The sequence below is a fragment of the Dermacentor variabilis genome, chromosome 1, assembly GCF_050947875.1.
Source record: "Dermacentor variabilis isolate Ectoservices chromosome 1, ASM5094787v1, whole genome shotgun sequence".
Lineage (NCBI taxonomy): Eukaryota > Metazoa > Arthropoda > Arachnida > Ixodida > Ixodidae > Dermacentor > Dermacentor variabilis.
In genome coordinates, this window is record NC_134568.1 from 279,517,752 (window position 1) to 279,536,085 (window position 18,334).

At 50.4% G+C, this 18,334-nt stretch overlaps 1 protein-coding gene across 1 annotated transcript in view; it reads left to right on the plus strand.

The window, feature by feature from the left end:
• Positions 1 to 18,334, plus strand: part of LOC142565608 (uncharacterized) — a 141,978-nt gene that overhangs the window by 42,420 nt on the left and 81,224 nt on the right. The window contains exon 2 of the mRNA XM_075676274.1: positions 17,306 to 17,690. Coding sequence (XP_075532389.1) covers positions 17,306 to 17,690 — 385 coding nt within the window. The remainder of the gene's footprint in view (positions 1 to 17,305; positions 17,691 to 18,334) is intronic.

Below are 18,334 nucleotides of genomic sequence, written 5' to 3' on the forward strand. Positions count from 1 at the left end.
ACTTCCATCACGTTTCCAATGCCAAGGCTCTGGTGGTCTCACTGTGCAGGTAGAATTGCAAGTACAGGTTGTGTGTATACTGAGAAGTACGAAACTTGCGTAACGCTTGCCGTTTAACGCGCCCACACCCCTTGCAAGTACATGTCGGTTGCACCTACTAATCGACACATTGGTGAAGGTTGTTGATATGGTCCCACTGAGTTACGCGAACACTATTTGTGACGTATAAACCAGCGCTGCTATACGCAAGTGGTTCCTCTCGAAACTGCTCCAGGCTAGCCTCACAAGTGTTCTTTGTGCGTTCCCGGCTCCGTGCCTCAGCTATGCGAGCGACCGCATGCTGCGTGCGTCTACGCGGCGTGACACCCACGCAGAAGCTGGAGAAAAGGGCTATAAGAAGCTATAGGTCCTGCAATGCAATAGCATTGTCGGGATAGATCCACTCACAGCTTTGATTGCGCAGTCGCAACTATCGGGCCGCGTTACAAATCACAATACCCCTGCTAGGACACATATCCTGTACTGCAGGTTGTCAGGATCGGCGCATCATGTCACCACCTTTGATCACACCGTCTCCAGGATCGGCTCAGTCTACTCGGCGAGGTAGGAACTCAGTCTAGCCAAACCCTGGCGCCGTAGGCAGGTAACACTTCGCCTTAAGAAAGCTTCGTCCTGGCACTTTTGGTAGGCTCTTCATGCACAACAGACGCAGAGATAACATGAAAATATGGCAAAATTTCTGCCGTCAAACACGTGCACCGGTGCTTATGTTTGGGTGCGATATTCAAAAATAGAGGCTTGGCGTTCATATTCTACACTTCTAATGAACCGTTCATTTTACAAATGAAACGCCAAAAAAATTCTCAAGGAATAATCTTCGATTCTAAGCTTGCTCATTGTATCTATTAGTAGTGTAGCTTTAAATGGATCATCCAAAAATATAATATGAATATTTCGAGATTTAAAACCTGTGGCATTCTCTTATATACGTATAAAAAAAAACGACACCCGTGTTTTCTCTTTCTCTCTCTCTCTCTTAAGGGTTCTCTAATGACTAATTGTCAGATCTTGCGTTGTCCTGGGTGTGGAAACTGCGTCCGCTATCGCACTAGCAAAAGTGGGCTGATAACATCACCTCCTCCGCATTGTTGAAGAAGGGAGACGGTGCAGCTTTCCGCTCGGGACTTCTCGTCCGTTCCTTGGATCACGGCGCGACCGAACCCGGGGCGCACCAGCGTCTCCGCCTGCCAACCGCTTTAGCTGCGTCGTCTGGTGACGCCCGCTCGCGTCGTCCTTCGGAGGAGAGCGAACGCGCAGACCGGCGGCTCCTCGCGCGAACCTCCGTGCTGCCACTACTCACTCGGCGGCTCGAGTCGTTAAGGGTGCGCTGAAAAGCAGCTGTTCTCAAGCGGAATGGCGTTGCAAGCGCTGCCAGGGCAGACAGGCAGAAAGAAGACGGCCCCGCGGCTGCCGGCGGAGGCGGCAGCGCCCGGGCACGGACGGTCAGCGAGCACAAGGCGACTTCCCTGTGCGCCGCGGGCCCGCAAGAATGCGTGGCCCGGAAGGCGAAACCCGAGCGTCGCAGTATAGCTCCCGTTGGACCGCCGAGGACGCTGGGTGCACGCCATTAAGCAGCCGGCCCAGCCTCTAAAACAAAGGCGTGCGAAGAGGAGGGGGGGGGGGGGGGGGTTCGCGAAAGAAAAAAAGTAGACGAAAAAAAAAAACGCGAAGAAGAAGGGGGCACGTGACGCGGCGCACACGCTCGCTCGCGCGAATCTTCAGCATGTCGCGCGGCCCGGCCCGAAACGAGAAACCACGGGGCGAGGGAGCGCACTGGTGTGGGTGGTCCATTTCGGAGTCGTTAGCTGCACGCGGCCCCTCGCGCTCCGTCGCTCGGTGTTGCCGACTTGGCAGTTGTTTGTTATCATCCTCACCCGAATTAACGCGGGCGCACATACGCGCGCTCGTCGGACGAGAGATTGGCCTGGCTGTGGCGGTGTACTCGTCCTTTTCGGCGCAGGAGGTGTCGCGGCAAAATCAAAGCGCGCGTGTGTGCGCGCAGTGAGGCGTATTCGGTTGCACTGACGCGTATACTTTCGAAAGCAAGGGTGTACTAAATTACGCTGATGAATCGCAACACCGGCGCGTATTAGCACGCAGAGAATGATACTTACTTCAGGCGTATTTTGCACGCACTTGTGTTGGGAAGCGCAATTCTTGAACCGCAGTGTGCAGATCTCTAGCTCTATTTTCCGCTTATAACACGATAATAATAATAATAATAATAATAATAATAATAATAATAATAATAATAATAATAATAATAATAATAATAATAATAATAATGATGATGATGATGATGATGATGATGATGATGATAAGAAGAAGAAGAAGAAGAACCGCTCTATCAGCTCACAGCGGCCATGTGTTGCATACTAGCTTTTCTGTAACTGCACGGGCATACTTGAGAAAAATAGCGGCGCGCTCGCGTGTTAGGTACATTTTAAAGATGCCTTATTATTTTCACTTAAGCGAAACATGTACATCAGCAGTTCATATTGAAGTCATTGTGTGCCGGCATATGGTCGCAGGCTAATATGCGTACTTTACCAGCGTGCCAGTGACAAAGGAGTCGACAGATAACTGCAGTGGGACGAGCTGCTTTGTTTTACGAGTGCGACGGGGTGTGCTCTGTTATAGCAGCGACGATGGCGTTATGGCAGCGGCGGCGCGCTCTGGGTGCACTATATTGATTGCCGGAAAAGAAGGAGTGACAAACAAAACTAACATAAATAGTACGCAAAAAAAAAAAAACGATGCTCTGGAATATTCTTCTGCGGCGCCATTTCCGTTGGAAGCCGCGAGTGGGGGAACTTTCACGCTGCCTGGAAGCGTAATTTGCGATTAAAAAGCGGTGAAAACTTCAGTCTAGGCGTCGGCGGCCTCTCTGTCTCCCTCTCTCTCTCCCTCTCTCTCTCTCTCTCTCTGTACACGCGCAGCGCATTGCAACCGAGTGGTCGGCTGACCCAGCGTTGCCAGTTTTTCGGCACCTCAGAAGGCACAAAGTGCGCCGCGGTGCCCGAACTTCGTTACGGCTGAACTGTACTTCCTGTCGAGGTAAATGTTCCGAGCAGTGGCTATGAATCAGTCAGTTTCTGGCCGCCTTTGTGGGAGGCCGAACACGGTGCGAAACCGATGCGCGAGGAGGCTGTATAGCGCTGGAACTCCTGGCCTTGATGACAGGCCTGAAGGGCGTCCGTCTTCTCCCTCGGAACGAGCGTCTCAAGTTCCCTGACCATCTGTCGAGGTTAGCCGCCAGGGCTCGTGCTCGCCGCGGTGTATAGGTGGCGGTGAGCAGGTCTTGCGGCGGTGATCGCAACTAAACTAAAAAAAAACAAAAACTAAAAGTGGGTGCCTGACGCTCATCCATGTGACTCGAACGAGCGCGACCTGTAGCGCCGGTAAACAACGTCAACAGCTTGACACGCGTCCGTTTAAACGCGAACCTGAGGCCCCCTACCTTTTTTTTCCGCCCTTCTTTTTGTTAGACTTGAGCTGCTCAAAAGCCTGACACATGATGGAAATACACAGCGCAACTTTTACGCAGACCGTATAGGACGGGAAGACACGCACAAGCGCTGAACTCACAACTAATGTTTATTGAAAGCGTAGCGAATTGCATAAGGAATGTCAGATTAAAGGAGCGGGAAAATAGAAGAAACAATAACGAACCGACTCACCTTAACCTGCACTGCCGTACATGTGGGTGTGTGCCAGACTTTAGTAAGACGAACATCATTGCGAGACATAAACACACCGTAACCCGCTTGATCATTCAAGTTTACCACATTCAGAAGGCACAAGACAGATGCATCAGCCATCCATCAATCGCATTAATAGAAAAAGAAATACGGTATCTGAACTAACAAATGCGAAACGCGTTGATTGTGTGTGCTCGCGGAACATGCACGTGTGGCATGTGCAAAATGAAGATTTTCTGTTGTTGCGCATGTATTCCTGATCTAATTTTTTTGTACGCTTGCACTGTGATAACTTTTCCATGTATGTGACGCTATACGTTTGTTGCGCTGTGCAATTCCATCATGCACCAACTCGCCCAAATGTCCGCTCTTATGAAAACAAAAGCCGAACGGCTGAAACGTGACAGGCCAGGGCCGTAAGCGGTATGTTAATTGATTATTCACTGTGCCCGATCTCTGCATTCTGTGGTATGTGTACTATAACAGGATCAACTAGAGGCGATGTGCTGTGCAGAGAGAAATGGAGTGAACTAATTTAAGAAAAGGCAGAGAGGTTGGACTGACGTAAAAGTGACTTAACTTGCAATGCAGCTCAGAGGGGCTGGAAAAAAAGAAGCGAATGAGCGGTATGAGGGTGACGCGGCAGTGGGACGTGAAAATAAGCAAATGTGCTTCCGGTTTATGCCCGTTCACAGCCGCGCGTTTAGTATATGCCTGCGTTGCCGTTTAAGGATCACACGGGTCGCTCGCTCGGTTGTTAGAAAGTCTGCGCAAAGGTTGCCAGATTACGCTAACCAAAAGTTCAATGCCTTCCGTTCACGGGCATATTGGAGTCAGACGGAGAAATATATATGTGCTTCTACGCGCTCAGTGTCTTTCCTTTCATTTCACCTGCATTGAAACCTTATGACATGCGGTCATTTTTACACTTCACCTTCGCTCATAAAAATGCTGCTATGAGTTTAGTTGTTGCTGCGTTCTCGTGACAATAACCGGATGTCCCTAATCGCGCAGCCCCCGCGACTTGTTCGAGTATATATGTACACCCGTGAACAAAATTATACGGACCACAAGTTCGCCGGTAAAACAGAATTTCTTTGTAATAAAAACACGCATAAACGGAAACTGACGAGGGCAATAGAAAATTTGTCATGTCAAATTTGAACTGCCGTCATTAATTTCAAGTTGCATTCACAGACAGATGAGAAAATTAGTTTTATCGCGCCATCTCTGGTCCGTATACTTTTGCTCACGGGTGTACGCTTCGGCTGTGGTTCCTGAAAAGTGAGGCTTCGTTCGGCCAATAAACATGCGTGAAGCTGTTAAAAATGATTACGGCCGCGTCTGCAGACAATGTCCAAATGTTGAAGAACAAAATAAAAACGAGAAAATATTCGCTGGCTGGGCAATACCTCGCCTTCTCGGCAAATTGTCTGCGCACATTTGCAGACTAGAGGAGGCACCTACCCTCTGTGAATCACAGGCTAGGGAGCAAACTGTGCAAAAATGACACGCGGCTTATACGGAAAATGAAAGCTGTTGTTAAATAAAAGCAAAGTGTAAGGCAGGATTCGACTGTCTTATGCATTAATTCTGATAGCAACTACATAAAATGCGTATTCATATGGCTGTACACATCACACGAGTAAAAACAGTTTTACCCGTTAATTTTGCCTCCACAACAAGACACATTAGGGTGCTCTAAGGCTTCCTTCCTCTTGCCTTTTTTCTTGTCAACCCATATGCCTCATCCGCTTACCGCTTTTCGCCGATTAAGTCACCTATCCAAATACGACTTTGCCGTCTTCATTGCAGCACGCAGAGCTGCTCGTCTGCGGCACGCGTGTAGATCAGAACATTAACCTACGGCAATGAAGTGGGACTTGTCAAAGGTAACGAGAGAGGGAAATGGAAGCTCGACGAAAGCATACTATAGGTATTATAGCCAGAATAAAATCGATGCCATGGCCAACAAGTGAGCTAAAAAAAGGCATGCAGTTGCCCTCTTTATACAGTCTGCCGTTCTTAATCTTCCTTAAAGAATCAACAAAGAAAGATTGTAGAAAACAATTAGTTATGTGTTTCTGCGTTCATGTTATCGTGGTTTCATATTTTATAGATGCAGGTATAACGTATAAGACCACTGGCTAAGTATACTTAGCTGTGCATGCATTGCGCATATGTTGAACTATGCAGGAATAGTACGGTTACCTCATTCCAACTTTATAGCTTTCATTTTGTTTCTTTCATCTCGTGCAGTGATATCCAATGCAGTGAGCGGTAATCTATTTTCATTGTAACCAAAGAAACATTACTACGTTGGCTATTCGGAATCTTTCATTACACGAATACCTCCATCAAATACATTTGATGAGAAAGAAAAAAGCACAACGTTGCATCGAAGCCTGCACGGTCATAATTTCAAAAGAAGGGCGTAGCACAGATTGCGCTTGAACACGGAACTGCGTGGCTGTATACGCCGCGGTACATGTGCCGCGCGCACACTGCAAAACCTTGCCGAGTCTCGTGTTCGGCAGTGAAGGCACAACGCGCGCGCCTACGTGCGGGGAGCTTAGCGCCGCGTGTTTCAGCGATTCGGTCACGGAGCAGAAACTAATTGCGAACAGGACTCAGCGCTGATGGGCGCCTGAAAACGTTGATGCAGCCGTGAAAGCTGCACAGGTGCCTGACGAACGAAGTGGAAAAAACGGAAGATAGAGAGAGAGAGAGAGAGAGAAGAGGGCAGGAGGAAAAACAAAATCCTCAGAAGCGCCACTTGTCAACTTTAGGCACACGTCGTGTTGTCCTCGCAGATGTCACTGGGCAGAGCGCTGGCCAGGCGAGCACGCGCGAGCCAATCTGCGCTCCCGCTGGGACGAAAAGCGCTCGGCGAGGAAAAATAATGAACCGGCTACATACGTGGAAGACAGCCAGCGATACACTGTTGTCATGCGCCTTGTCAGCTGTCGGATATGTTCGCCGCAATATACTGCAAATTGAAACGAGGAGACGATAATAACAACCTGAAAAAGTTGGATCATGAGGAACAATAGCATTTTTTTTCTTCTTTACCCCAGCCTCAATTATAGTCATCCAAACGTCTGCTTCGCGTCGCTCTTTGGCACACCGTGTTTGAACCTCCATTTTCCCGCGTCGGCATCTTTCACAGGAATTTTCGCCACTCAGGAAACAAGTTTTATGCGAAAAACAACAACAACAACAACACGGCGAAGCCTCCAAAGGAAGACGCGGGTAACTAACGGCTACGACCAGTGTCAGTACTACGGAAGAAAAAGAATCGTCGAAAGGGTATGCTTTAAACCGAAAAAGATGAGATGACGCTGACTGCAGGAGTGAAACAAGAAAAATAGTTTCAAACTATCGGACTCGGACGAGCTACAGCTCGAATCCAGGCACGTACATATGGAATCATTGGTACTTTGTTCATTAGCTCAGGATTTTATTGACGCACAGGTACTCGCGCGCTCTTTCGTACTATCTCGCATTGATCCGGTCGTCGTAGGCGTCCAGGTTAACAGATAAAGATTATAAAATGAAAGCAAAATTAATTCACGGGCGCGAGTCGTATTTTATGAACACCATGGAGCTCGTGGAGCCGATAACGCATGCAGAATTCGATGCAGACAGCTGTCGTTGTTGCTTTTTCTTTAGCTTTCTGGCTATACTTTATGTTGCCGTGCAAATGTTCTTCGCGTTGACTGGTGTGATTGCTTCATGGCCCTTCTTCATTAAATTTCTCCCCCTCACTGTCAAGCACACTACATCATGCACTCTTCAGCAAAAAACATAATAATATAACTAGCAACAATAATGAAAACAAAGCGTGAGTGCGCCAAATGGCACTTCGCTACCAAGAACGCCCAACCGGACTCGCCTCATTTACTCTGCGTCCGTCGACCCTGTTAAATGCGGTTTTTCACGCTTGCTTGCTCTCTTAAATACTCGCTTGTTCCGCTGCGGCTAGGCAAAGAACACGCCATCCTTAACACTCTTCGCAGTGCTGATTGCAGTTGAGATCAGTAAAGCGTCCCATTTCTCTCGCTGTGTGCCCAGATTCACACTGACACCGCTGCCTGCCTAACTATAGGCGAATGAAGCTCGAACCACGCTTACATATCGGCACCCACGCTTCAGACGCTCGTTTTGGCGGGAATTATGGAAGTGCACGTTGCGCGCACGCTCCCTTTGGCGACTACTGGTCTTCGCGGCGTTGTGACGGGACCGCGCAGGCAAGGAGGCTGTGCGATAGGAAAGAGGTGAGGGGTGACGGAATCGGGCGAAGCGGCGGCTGACAGCTCCTCCGGCTGTGCGAGCGGCGGCGGCGCACTTGAGCGCGCACGCGGCTTGCGCCACCGCCGCGTCCCGGCAAGCCGCTGCAGCACGCGAGCACAAAGCCGCGTCTCTGTCTCGCACGAGGCCGCCCGCGTGCGCGCGCGCGCGCCCCGGGCAAAAAAACAATGTCGCGACCGTCGTCGTCGGAGGCAGCAGCGCAACTTCCTCGCGTTCTCGCAGGCAGGCAGCAGCTCCGCGCTATCGCGCCCATCAGACGCTCATTTGACGAGCTGCCAGATGCGCAAGACTGCATTACACGGACTTCCGAACTGGGAGCGTGGCGTTTGTTTACGCGCCAGTGTCGGATGACTGCCTCGCGAGACCTCCCACACGACCCGGGGCTGCGACCTGTATTCCTCGCGGCCGAAGTTGGGGGACGGGGGGAGGGGGGGGGAACAAACCCGCAAAGGAGCCCGCCGCTCGCCCGCGCGCGTTTGTCGGGGGCCGCCGCCGCTGCAGCGTGCGAGCGCGTGTGCAGCAGTACGCGGCGCTCCTTTGCACGCGCCCGAAGGCGGCTGGTCCGGCTTTGTGGCTCGCACGCAGCCCCCCCTTCTTTGCGTCTGTGCGTGTGTTCGTCAGCAAGCTCGGTCTCCAGACGGCGCCGCCACCGGCTGTACGCTTCTGAGACGACGGGCCATGTATCGCGTCCTGGAGCGGTCGTTACCTGTGCGGATCGCGTATTTGCGCCACCGCAGGGCCGAGGAGAGTCACCTTGGGCGCAATCTCTGCACTTCTCGGAGGGAACAGAACGTGCAGGAGACGGTCGTTGTTCTCTCTTGTGAGCGATGCTTTCCATTTGTTTTTGTTTCGTTTGCTCAGCGGCACAAAAAAACAAAACAGAAAAACGTTGGTCTTGACGGAACCTGGAAATATGGCGATGGAAACAATGGCCGCGGGAAATGTTATTGTTCGGCCACGCTATTAAACGCAGGAGAAAACAAAAGGCGAGGGAAAGGCTGTCGGCGCGTTCCTGTCAAACAGCGTTCGCAGAATACGTCGTCCTGTCTCTGCGCGAAGAGGGAGAGAGAGGCAAGAGAGGAGGGACCGCTGTTATGCGAACGAGAATTGACGTTAATGGGGAAAACACCCGTGGTCGCTCCTAAAGATGCGCCGGCTCTCTCGGCCGTACCCTCTTAACGCGGCTATAAGAGTCACGTCTTCGAAGCTGCCCCCTCTTACCTAAAACTCTTCCCTTCTAACTTCTTCGCCTTTTCTTTTATTTTTTTTTTCTTGACGTAGCGCTCTCGCGGGGGCGGGTGGCAACTAAGCGACGCCTCGAGGTGGCGACCCGGCGCCGGCGATTCGCGTCTAGACGGCGGCGATCCGTGCGCGAATTGCGAGCGTTTGCCGCAAAGAGAAAGAAAGAAAGGAAAAAAAGCACAAATAGCCCCCATAAATAAATGGGCTCGGAAATTTTGTGCCTCTGGAAGTCGTCTATTGTTTTCCAAATAGAAGTCATAAAAAGGCGCGTGTCTCTCGCGCTCATATTGCAGATGCATTCTGTGCGCGGTAAAGAAGGCGTTCACTTCTTCCGACTCTTTAGCTCAGTTTTGCTCTTTTTTTTTTTTTATCTAGCATTTCCCCCTTCAGCCGAGTGCCTTACAGAAAGGCGCGGCCCTAGACACTGACTGCGGCCGTAAAAACACAGCGCCTAGAGCGAGGCGCGTGCGAGTACCGCCTTTGTCTTCTGTTTTGCCGGCCGGGTCGATGCGAGCCGGCGCTGTGCGCCGGACAAACGGTTGGGCGCGTTAAACGGCAGGCGTCCGCTAAAGGAAGAAGAAGAAGAAAAAAAAAAATGGCAGCCGAGTCTCCCCTCTGCGACTCGGGAGGGGGGTTTTTTGGACGAGCCGAGTGCGCCGGTTTACATCGATTCGACACTTTATCATCCCCGAAGCATTACCGAAATGGGACAAGGAGGAAATAATTAAAGAAACGAACGGGTTAATGACCGAGGCCTATACTCTACAGCGGCAGCGGGTTTTATAGCGACCGCCGTGCAGTGTCCTTTCCTCTTTTTCTTAGCGCACTGCAAGGAGCCAAAAGGGGTAGAAATAAACGACCAACTTGGGTGGTTTTCCGCGCGCACATCGTTCTTCTCGCGACGGTGCGCGCGTGCGGCGTTTTTTGCCAGGCCACGAGGCGTCCGTGAAATCGGGAACGGGAATGAATTATGAATTCACTGTACAGAAATATGCCGGAGAGCAATATATATATATATATATATATATACACACACACACATAATTAATCTTTCTTCCCCTATTTGGTGGTTATGAACAGTTGACAAGCCATCCTGAGGCAAGAAGAAGCCGCCAAGAGGATCGCATGCATGCACGAACGCACTCCGCGCGGTATCACTTTGGAGTAGAACGCAGCGACCTGTAGAATGGAACATGTCTTTTCAGCGTCGCGAGAATAGCTTGAGGACAGGTGCCAAGATTGTGAAGAACAAGTCGACGTCGTCGTGCGCTCAGTTGCTCCTTTTGCGAGCGACAAGAGCAAATGAGCAGACGAACACGCGCATTCCACGTGGAGACGGCGCCTAAATTAAAGCAGGCGGTAATTAAGACGGATGGCAAGTAAACTATTACCGGAGAAGGAAACAAATGTCTAAGTCCGAAATAGCTAGCGCTTGTCAATTAATTGATAAATGCTGGTTTCTCAAACGCATGGGTGGCAATATTCCAACCGTTCTCGCTTGGTTTACCAGCTTCGCTTCGTGAAGGAAATAAGACAAACAACAGAAGTCTCAGTTGCGGGACCAAATACATAATTACTATACTGGCATCGAACAGAGCGGGAGCAGGACCGCGATGCTTTCGAGAAAGTGAAGAAGACGTAGACGATGAGGATTTTCGCTCTTCCCGTGCTTTCTTCTGTTCCTTGGCATGCGTCTCGGCCGCAGGAATATCCGCAGTGTTATACAACCTTGTTCTGGTTTTCCAACAGTGGGTCATACCCACGACAGGCATGTCCAGGAATTTTGGACATTGCCCCTTCCGCTCTCTGTCAAACTTGACCACAGTGCGTTACTCAATGGGCAGCAGTTTCAAGAAATATTTCCAGAAAGCCGCCCGAATTTCAACAAATTTCAGTTAGCAACGTCGAGAGGGCGTGCCCTTTTATTACCGCGCGTATTTACGGCCCCTGGTCGTTACGCCGTTTCTCCCCAAGGTTGAGGACTGGGCGTGTTGGTATAGCATATTAGAGGCTCGATTGCGCAACATTTGGACGACACACACAGAAGACAAACACACACCGCAGAGCGCTCTGTGGTGTGTGTTACTCTTCTGTGTGTGTCGTCCAAATGTAGCGCTATCAAGCCTGTAATACGTGTCTTCCCGTTGCTGCGTTATGCTAGTCTCTTGGTCAGGATTAATATATATATATATATATATATATATATATATATATATATATATTGCGCATCGAGTCCGCTGGTGCGTTGCGGTGAAGTTCGACAGAAGGCCGCAGGGGTAAAGTCCGAAATTCCTGGATATGGGATTAGGCAAGAAGCAGGCGGTTTTACTTGCAGTGGATTCATGCGCCTGTGGTGGAGCCTATGCCGTGCTACATTATTACTTTCTGCTTAATTTGTCTTTGCAGATTTTCATCATTACAAGCAGCTTCGTTTTCTCTGTGATTCGGGCCCGCTTGATTAAACTATGAATGCTACTTCCTCTTCGTTTAAACTATACACTCATTGTAACTTTTCTTCTTTTTTCGGTTACCGCATGGTAACCTTCCTTCGTGGTAGGTTGCACTACTTCCGCTGGAAACAAGAGCTTCGTAGTACAATGCGTTTGTAATAATAACACCGGCGCGCAATATGGGTAGTTAATGATGACAAAGCCGTATACACTCAAATATGGATTCGGCAAACTTGGTTTCCCTGCTTTCTCCACTGCCACCTGTGTATACGGCAGCAAACCGCGTTTCGTTGACATCCCTGCCTGTCCTTCCCTTCTCTCCTTCTTTCTCTCGTTGTGCTCGTCGTGGGGACATACATTCAGCGATTTGCGCCCTAACGATTTTCAGCAATAAACATTGCATCATAAACGCCGCAATTCGCAATGAATACTCATGTGCGTGCATATACGTGTTGCCTTATCGTCTTTAGAAAACCGCGATTGCTCGATAATTTAGAAAGACAAAGCGTAAAAACTAACCCCACAAGGGCCTCCGAAGCCAAGCACGAAGATTAGACAAATCCATGCATACTGACCATCATTCCCATAGCTGAGCGGTCGCACCGCCATAGTTCCCTCTAGTAATTGTTGTAGGCAGTTCTACCACGGGAGACGCCGTATATAGGTGGTTGCGCTGCATGAATTTTGCCCACCCGAGCTGTTTATTTTTTCTTCTCTCTCTCTCTCTCTCTCTCTTAAGACGTTCACCGGATTCTGAATAAGCGAATGCTGTTGCATCCTGCCCCCTTCGGAATGGGGCAACCACAGCTGGGAATGAAACCTACACACCTCGGACAGAGTAACAGAACGCTGTATACCCACTTGACCAACGTGGCGAGCGTATAGTAAGAGAAATGACTGACCCGCAATTCAAACTGCCTGTGAAAAAGAAATAACAATTAAATTATGGGGTTTTGCGTGCCAAAACCAAGAACTGATGATCTCATTATGACGTACGCTGTAGTGAGGGGGTAGGGGAGGGCTCCGGAATAATTTGGACCACCTTGGGTTCTTTAACGTGCACCTAAATCTAAGTACATGGGTGCTTTCGCATTTCGTTTTCTGTGGAAGCAATCGTGCTCGCATCGTATTTGTTGTTTATCGCAGGAAGATGTAAAAATATGAGACTGAAGTAGTATTACTGAAACAGTACTAAAATACTTCGTGCTAACTATTTTTTAAGCTTGCCCGAAATTATTGTACGTTCAGATATATCGACATGCGAATGACATATTGTCGGAAAACAGAATCTTGAGGCCCGGCCCCTTTTTTTCTTGGCACCCTATATTTAGTCGTATATGGAACGTTCGCATGTGATTTCAAGCTGAGAAGCTTTTGCGGCTAAAAACTGAGTATACCACATTCAAGGTTGGCCCTCCCCCCTCCCCGGCCCTAATGTCAACAAACCTGTCGCGCTAAAAAAACACGCAGAAAGACGTAGTTAGTGTAAAAAAAAGTAAAGAAATATAAACGAAAAAGGTAAGTGCGAAGCAGGCGTGACGTTATACGTGACAATTAAGGGAGATGAATGAAAACGAAATGTTAATTTCATCCACTGCATTTCTTTTCTGCAGTCAAATGCGAGGCGATTTCGCGGGCAACATCCCAATACACCTTAATTGCCTTCAGTGTGGTTGCTGTGCGCGCACGATCAGCATAAATTTAAACGCCACCAATTCCCAAACTACCCCAATACACTGTTGCGGTTACGTGTTCACCTGGATTTTTAGCAGTGGCCTAACTAAGAGTCGAAAACGGGGCACACTTCTCACGACTTCATGCCTATAGAGCGATTACAACTCACAGATTACAGCCACAGAGCGATTACAAGTCGAACTTCTATGCAATTACACGTACAGGAGCGTTTTCATCGGCTATTTTTCGTTCGCCGGTTCAATTTAAGCTGTTTACACAAATGGTTCGGTGCAATCAAGCGGCATGCGCGCGCAGTACGCCAGGGGTGCCAAGACGCGGTTCGCGAAGTGGTTGTGTGCGGCCCCGCGTGGCTATATTGAGGCTTCACTCACTCCCGTATTATAGCAGGCCAGATTTAAAATGGGAACCTTCCCTATGTTTCGCAAAGCCGCAGTATAGCCGGCGCTGTGCATTGTTATACGCGGCCGGCGCCTGCCTTGTTTTAGCTTGAGGATACTGCAGTAGGCAACGTGAACTTCCTTTTCTTTCCAATGAAAGCTTGTTGGTAGCTGTATTTTGTTGCTTCCCTTGTCGCTGTTCTGTGTGGACGGGCTTCGTCGGAAGGGCAGAAATCTCCAGAGCGTGCAGTGCGTGCATGCCTAAGAGTTTTGGCACGAAGGCGCGCTTTGCGCATTGGGGATCGACAGGCTCGCCCGACGGTGTGCCGCCCCGTTATGTATGCGGCGGGAGCATGGGCACTGGTCGTGTCTCTGGCTTTTCCATCACGCCCGAGGCGCGAGTGAATGGAATAAAGATGGTCTCATCTTGGGGGTATCCATTTAGTGCAAAGTGTGCCAAGCCATTTGGGAGCGCACTTGAAAATGTTTTGGGCCGGCCTTTGTGTCGTGTGTCCGCGCCAAGATAGCGGCTCATCTCGCATTCCCCTCGCTGCCGCCGGGCACACGCCCTGATAGGCATATCCGACGCGTCCTCCGCGACCAGGCGCGCCGACGATACGCGCTGTAAATATACCGAGCGGCGAGGAACAAGCTGACAGAGTGGTACACGCTGAGCGTTTGCCTCCCCCCTTCTATAATAGGATGAGACCTGTTTTATCGGATACCGTGTCCGGGAACAGTTCTTCAAAAGGCCCGTCCTTCCCGGCCCGCGGTTGTTCCCGTGCCGCTGGCAATTTATATGTGCGCGTCGCGGCAGAACCGACTGCGAAACGTCGCCGTCGTCGTTCGTGTGCATGATGCCGGTACAGATGTCACCCCGAGGTAATTGCACTGCCGCCACCATGTCCGCTGCTTTCGTCTTTCTGCTCTCTCTCTCTCTCTCTCTCTCTCTGTGTTGTGTGTCTGCTGCTGTCTTATCGGTTGCGTTAATGCTCACCGACTGATTGCGTTGTCGAATGCGCTTTTTATTTAATTGCACCGCCACTGGCACTGCATAGAGAACGCTTCATTCTATATAGGTTCGCGTGCCTCCAGAAGCTAACACTCCTCGATCCCGTGATGCCAAGCACTGTCGGCGGGGTTCTAGATTATGATTTTTTTTTTCTGATGTTTTCCTTCGCCCTACGTGTGATGTTTTGAATACGTGATGTTGTGAATACGGGCCCTGGGGCCAAATGCACGAAGCTTCTCGTTCGTATACGTGCTGTTTGCCATTTTGCCATTGGATAATGATATATTTCCAACATGACGACTGGCTGCATCTTCTCCTCGAACAGTTCTATAGTGCAAGAAGCTTTCCGTTAATACAGTCCCAGATGCTCAATGCAAACATGCTTCAACGCCTCCTAGTAGTCAAGCTCAGCACTTCTGACTCAGTGATGCTATACGATACAAAGCGCTGACTAATCGCTGTTTCAGTCTTGCAGCTTCACAACAGAGGGTCCCATTGTTGAGCCTCCTTCAATAATACTTTTCGAATACCACCAGAAGTACTGAGTACCATGTTTACTACTTTATATTTCAGGATAACAGAACACTTGCGGGCTTGTGATGAGCTTAGTGCCCCCTTGGATGCATATATACCAGAATAACTCTGTAATTGAACTCATTTCCATTCATAGCCGCCATTGCATCTGCCTTGTGATCATAATTAGCGATAAGGAGAAGCGAAATCGCTGTTGCCAGCTCATATTGGTCATAAAGGAATAAGAAATAGAAATAAAAACACATAAAGGAGGCTGAAAGGAAGTTTAGTAAGGTTGTTTGCCTTTTCTATCTAAAATCGATGCTTTTGTGTGCACCCATACACTCGATATGATTGACCGAAGGGAAGGTATCGGGTAACGTCGCGGCAGCGCGCGCAGGCACATAATGCGCCGTGCACGCACCGTCCCGCTGAAGCGACACGAACGCATTCGAAGAGAAAAGAAAGGGGAGGCCGCTTCGCCGTCATCCCGCGTGTGTGATGCTACATGTCGCAGCACATCACATTACGACAGAGCGTAACACGCGTCCCTGTTGCCGCCTTCGTGTCGTATGCTGAGCGAGCCCGTGCGGCGTGCACACACAGCCCGCTCCGATAGCTGTCGTTGGAAGCGCGCGGTGGGGTCCCCTGAGGGGAGATGCACGATGAGCAGCAGCGCGCGGTGTGTATATGTGGACATCGCGCAAAGTGCCACGAGACGAGGCTGCACAGGCGCTGACCGTCGGCGGCGGGTCGTTCACCGTCCGCACGCCGCTCGGCGAGAGGAGGACGGCGAGGCAAAAGGGCCCCGGAAGAAAAAAAAAAAAAAGGTGGCGGGGAGAGAGAGCGACGATGCCGCGGATTTCCGATAGCGGAAAGAGCGACAGCTCGGGGTTATCCATCGTTGCCGGGAAGAGCGGCGGCAGCACCATCTGGGAGGTCTGGCGCCCAAGCCGGAGTCGATGGCGAGTTTGTCGCCACGGTCGAGAAGCGACACAGCGTCTCCTGTTGCCCGGCGTGGCTGCGGTAGGTCACCAGATGTGGTTGCGCGCCTCGCTGGCAGCCAGGGTCCCTCCTCGCGCACACCTAGGCCGCCGATGCGCCCACGTCGGAAGGGGAGCCCCGTTCCGCCTAGCTTCTTCCCCGGGGGCGCCGCATTTTTTTGCTCCTTCTTCCCCGAAGATGCTGCGCACTAGCGCAGCGGGAAGTGTGACTGCTATGTTGCCCCCGACTGCCGCTCGCGCTGCTCGGGCGGTCCCGTGGCACGCCGCCGTTTATTCCAGCGCGGGACGGCGTCGGCGATAGTATACTGCGCGCGTTGACTCACTCGGTCTGGCGCGCCATTTCGCCCGCCATGAGCAAGAATAGTTCTCCGTTGACTCCGCGATTCGGCGCACCAATAAAAGAGACTCTCCTCTACATCAACCAGGCGCTGTCGCTCGAGAGACGCGTAGCTGCTGATAAAAGAGTGTCTTTCGGTATTGCGTTACATCTTCGCCGGTTCCGCCCAGACGCTTTCTTTTTTCGTCTATCTGTGGCAGTTGACGTTGCTTAATATTTTTGTATGTGCGATTTCAGCCTTCCATGTGAATGGTAGCGCGTTAGTCTCCATTCCTCCTTACTGCAACACAGTTTACGAACAGGGAACTATGAGGTGCTTGACCGCTAAACAGCCTACTGTCTTGAAATCTTGGCTAAAATGAAACAAAGAGATGAAAGAAAGAAGAGGCAAGAGGGAAGAACATGACAAAACACTTGTGACCTTTAAACGTCCAGCTCTCGCGCTAAAAACGCTTGTTGAACACATTTACAACACACTTGTGAACAAATTATGAGAGGATGCAGAATTACAGAAGGGGGGAGGTTATACATCAGTGACGATTACGGGCGTTTTCGTAGCCACCCCGACTGACCGTATGTATGTACTCTCCGTTTTCATCGCAGAACGGCTGCTGGAAGAGCCCGAGGAGGCGTCCCCGGGAAGTGCGGGCGAGTGCCGGCTGGCGACGGCCTCTTCGCCAGCGCCGTCCAGCGACGCCCCGCTGAGCCCGTGCGAGTCGCGGTCGCCATCTCCCTGCCGCAGCACGGTGTCGCCGGCTGTGTCCACGCAAGGCGAGGACGGCGCGTCGTCCAGAGACTCCGGCGCGGGCACCAGCGGAGGCGGCGGCTCCTCTTCGTCCAAGGCGTCGAACAATCCCTACGCGGCCGGTCTCAAGCCGCGCTGCAATTCGGAGGAACTTGTGCACGTAGACTGCCACCTCGAGAACAAGGACCTCTGGGACAAGTTTCACGATCTCGGCACCGAGATGATCATCACGAAGTCCGGAAGGTGAGCGGCCTCGCCATTTACTTACTGCTCTTTTTCTACTTTTTTATTTAGGTGAAAATAAATTGAGGAGTTGTGGCCGTTTGCTTGTGATGACTACACCTTTTCACTTGGTTAGTAATATACGATAAAAAATAAACGACATATAAATCCTTGCATTCATTAATACTCAAGTAAAGCAGAACATGTATCGACACTCAGGGTAAAAGCCTCTCTCGAAAAAGTTCTCAGAAACAAAGTACGCGAATGTCTGGGGTAGAGAAATTTGTTTCATATTTTTCAGGCGGCGTGTCTTAAAGGTCCGCTTGCCAGCGTCGGGTTTCGCAATTGAGTCTTCTGCTTCTTCATCGTGACAGAGGTCATGTTGATATCTCTTTGTCAGGCATAGCGAAAATTGCTGCACGCCAGAATATAAAGAACGCAATCAGCGTTAAGCACTCAAGCCTCGTCCTTCGCGCTGTCTCAAACAAAATACCGTAACCGTGTTCGTGCAGAGCGTTATAGTAGAGATAAATAAATATGATTCAAATTCATCACTTGCAGCGTCGTTGGCAGCATTGTCAGGTGATCGCCACGCTACAGCTATTGGAAGGTGTCCAGTGCCGAAGTATAGCGTGTGTGTGCGTGTGTGTGTGCACTTTCGTGTG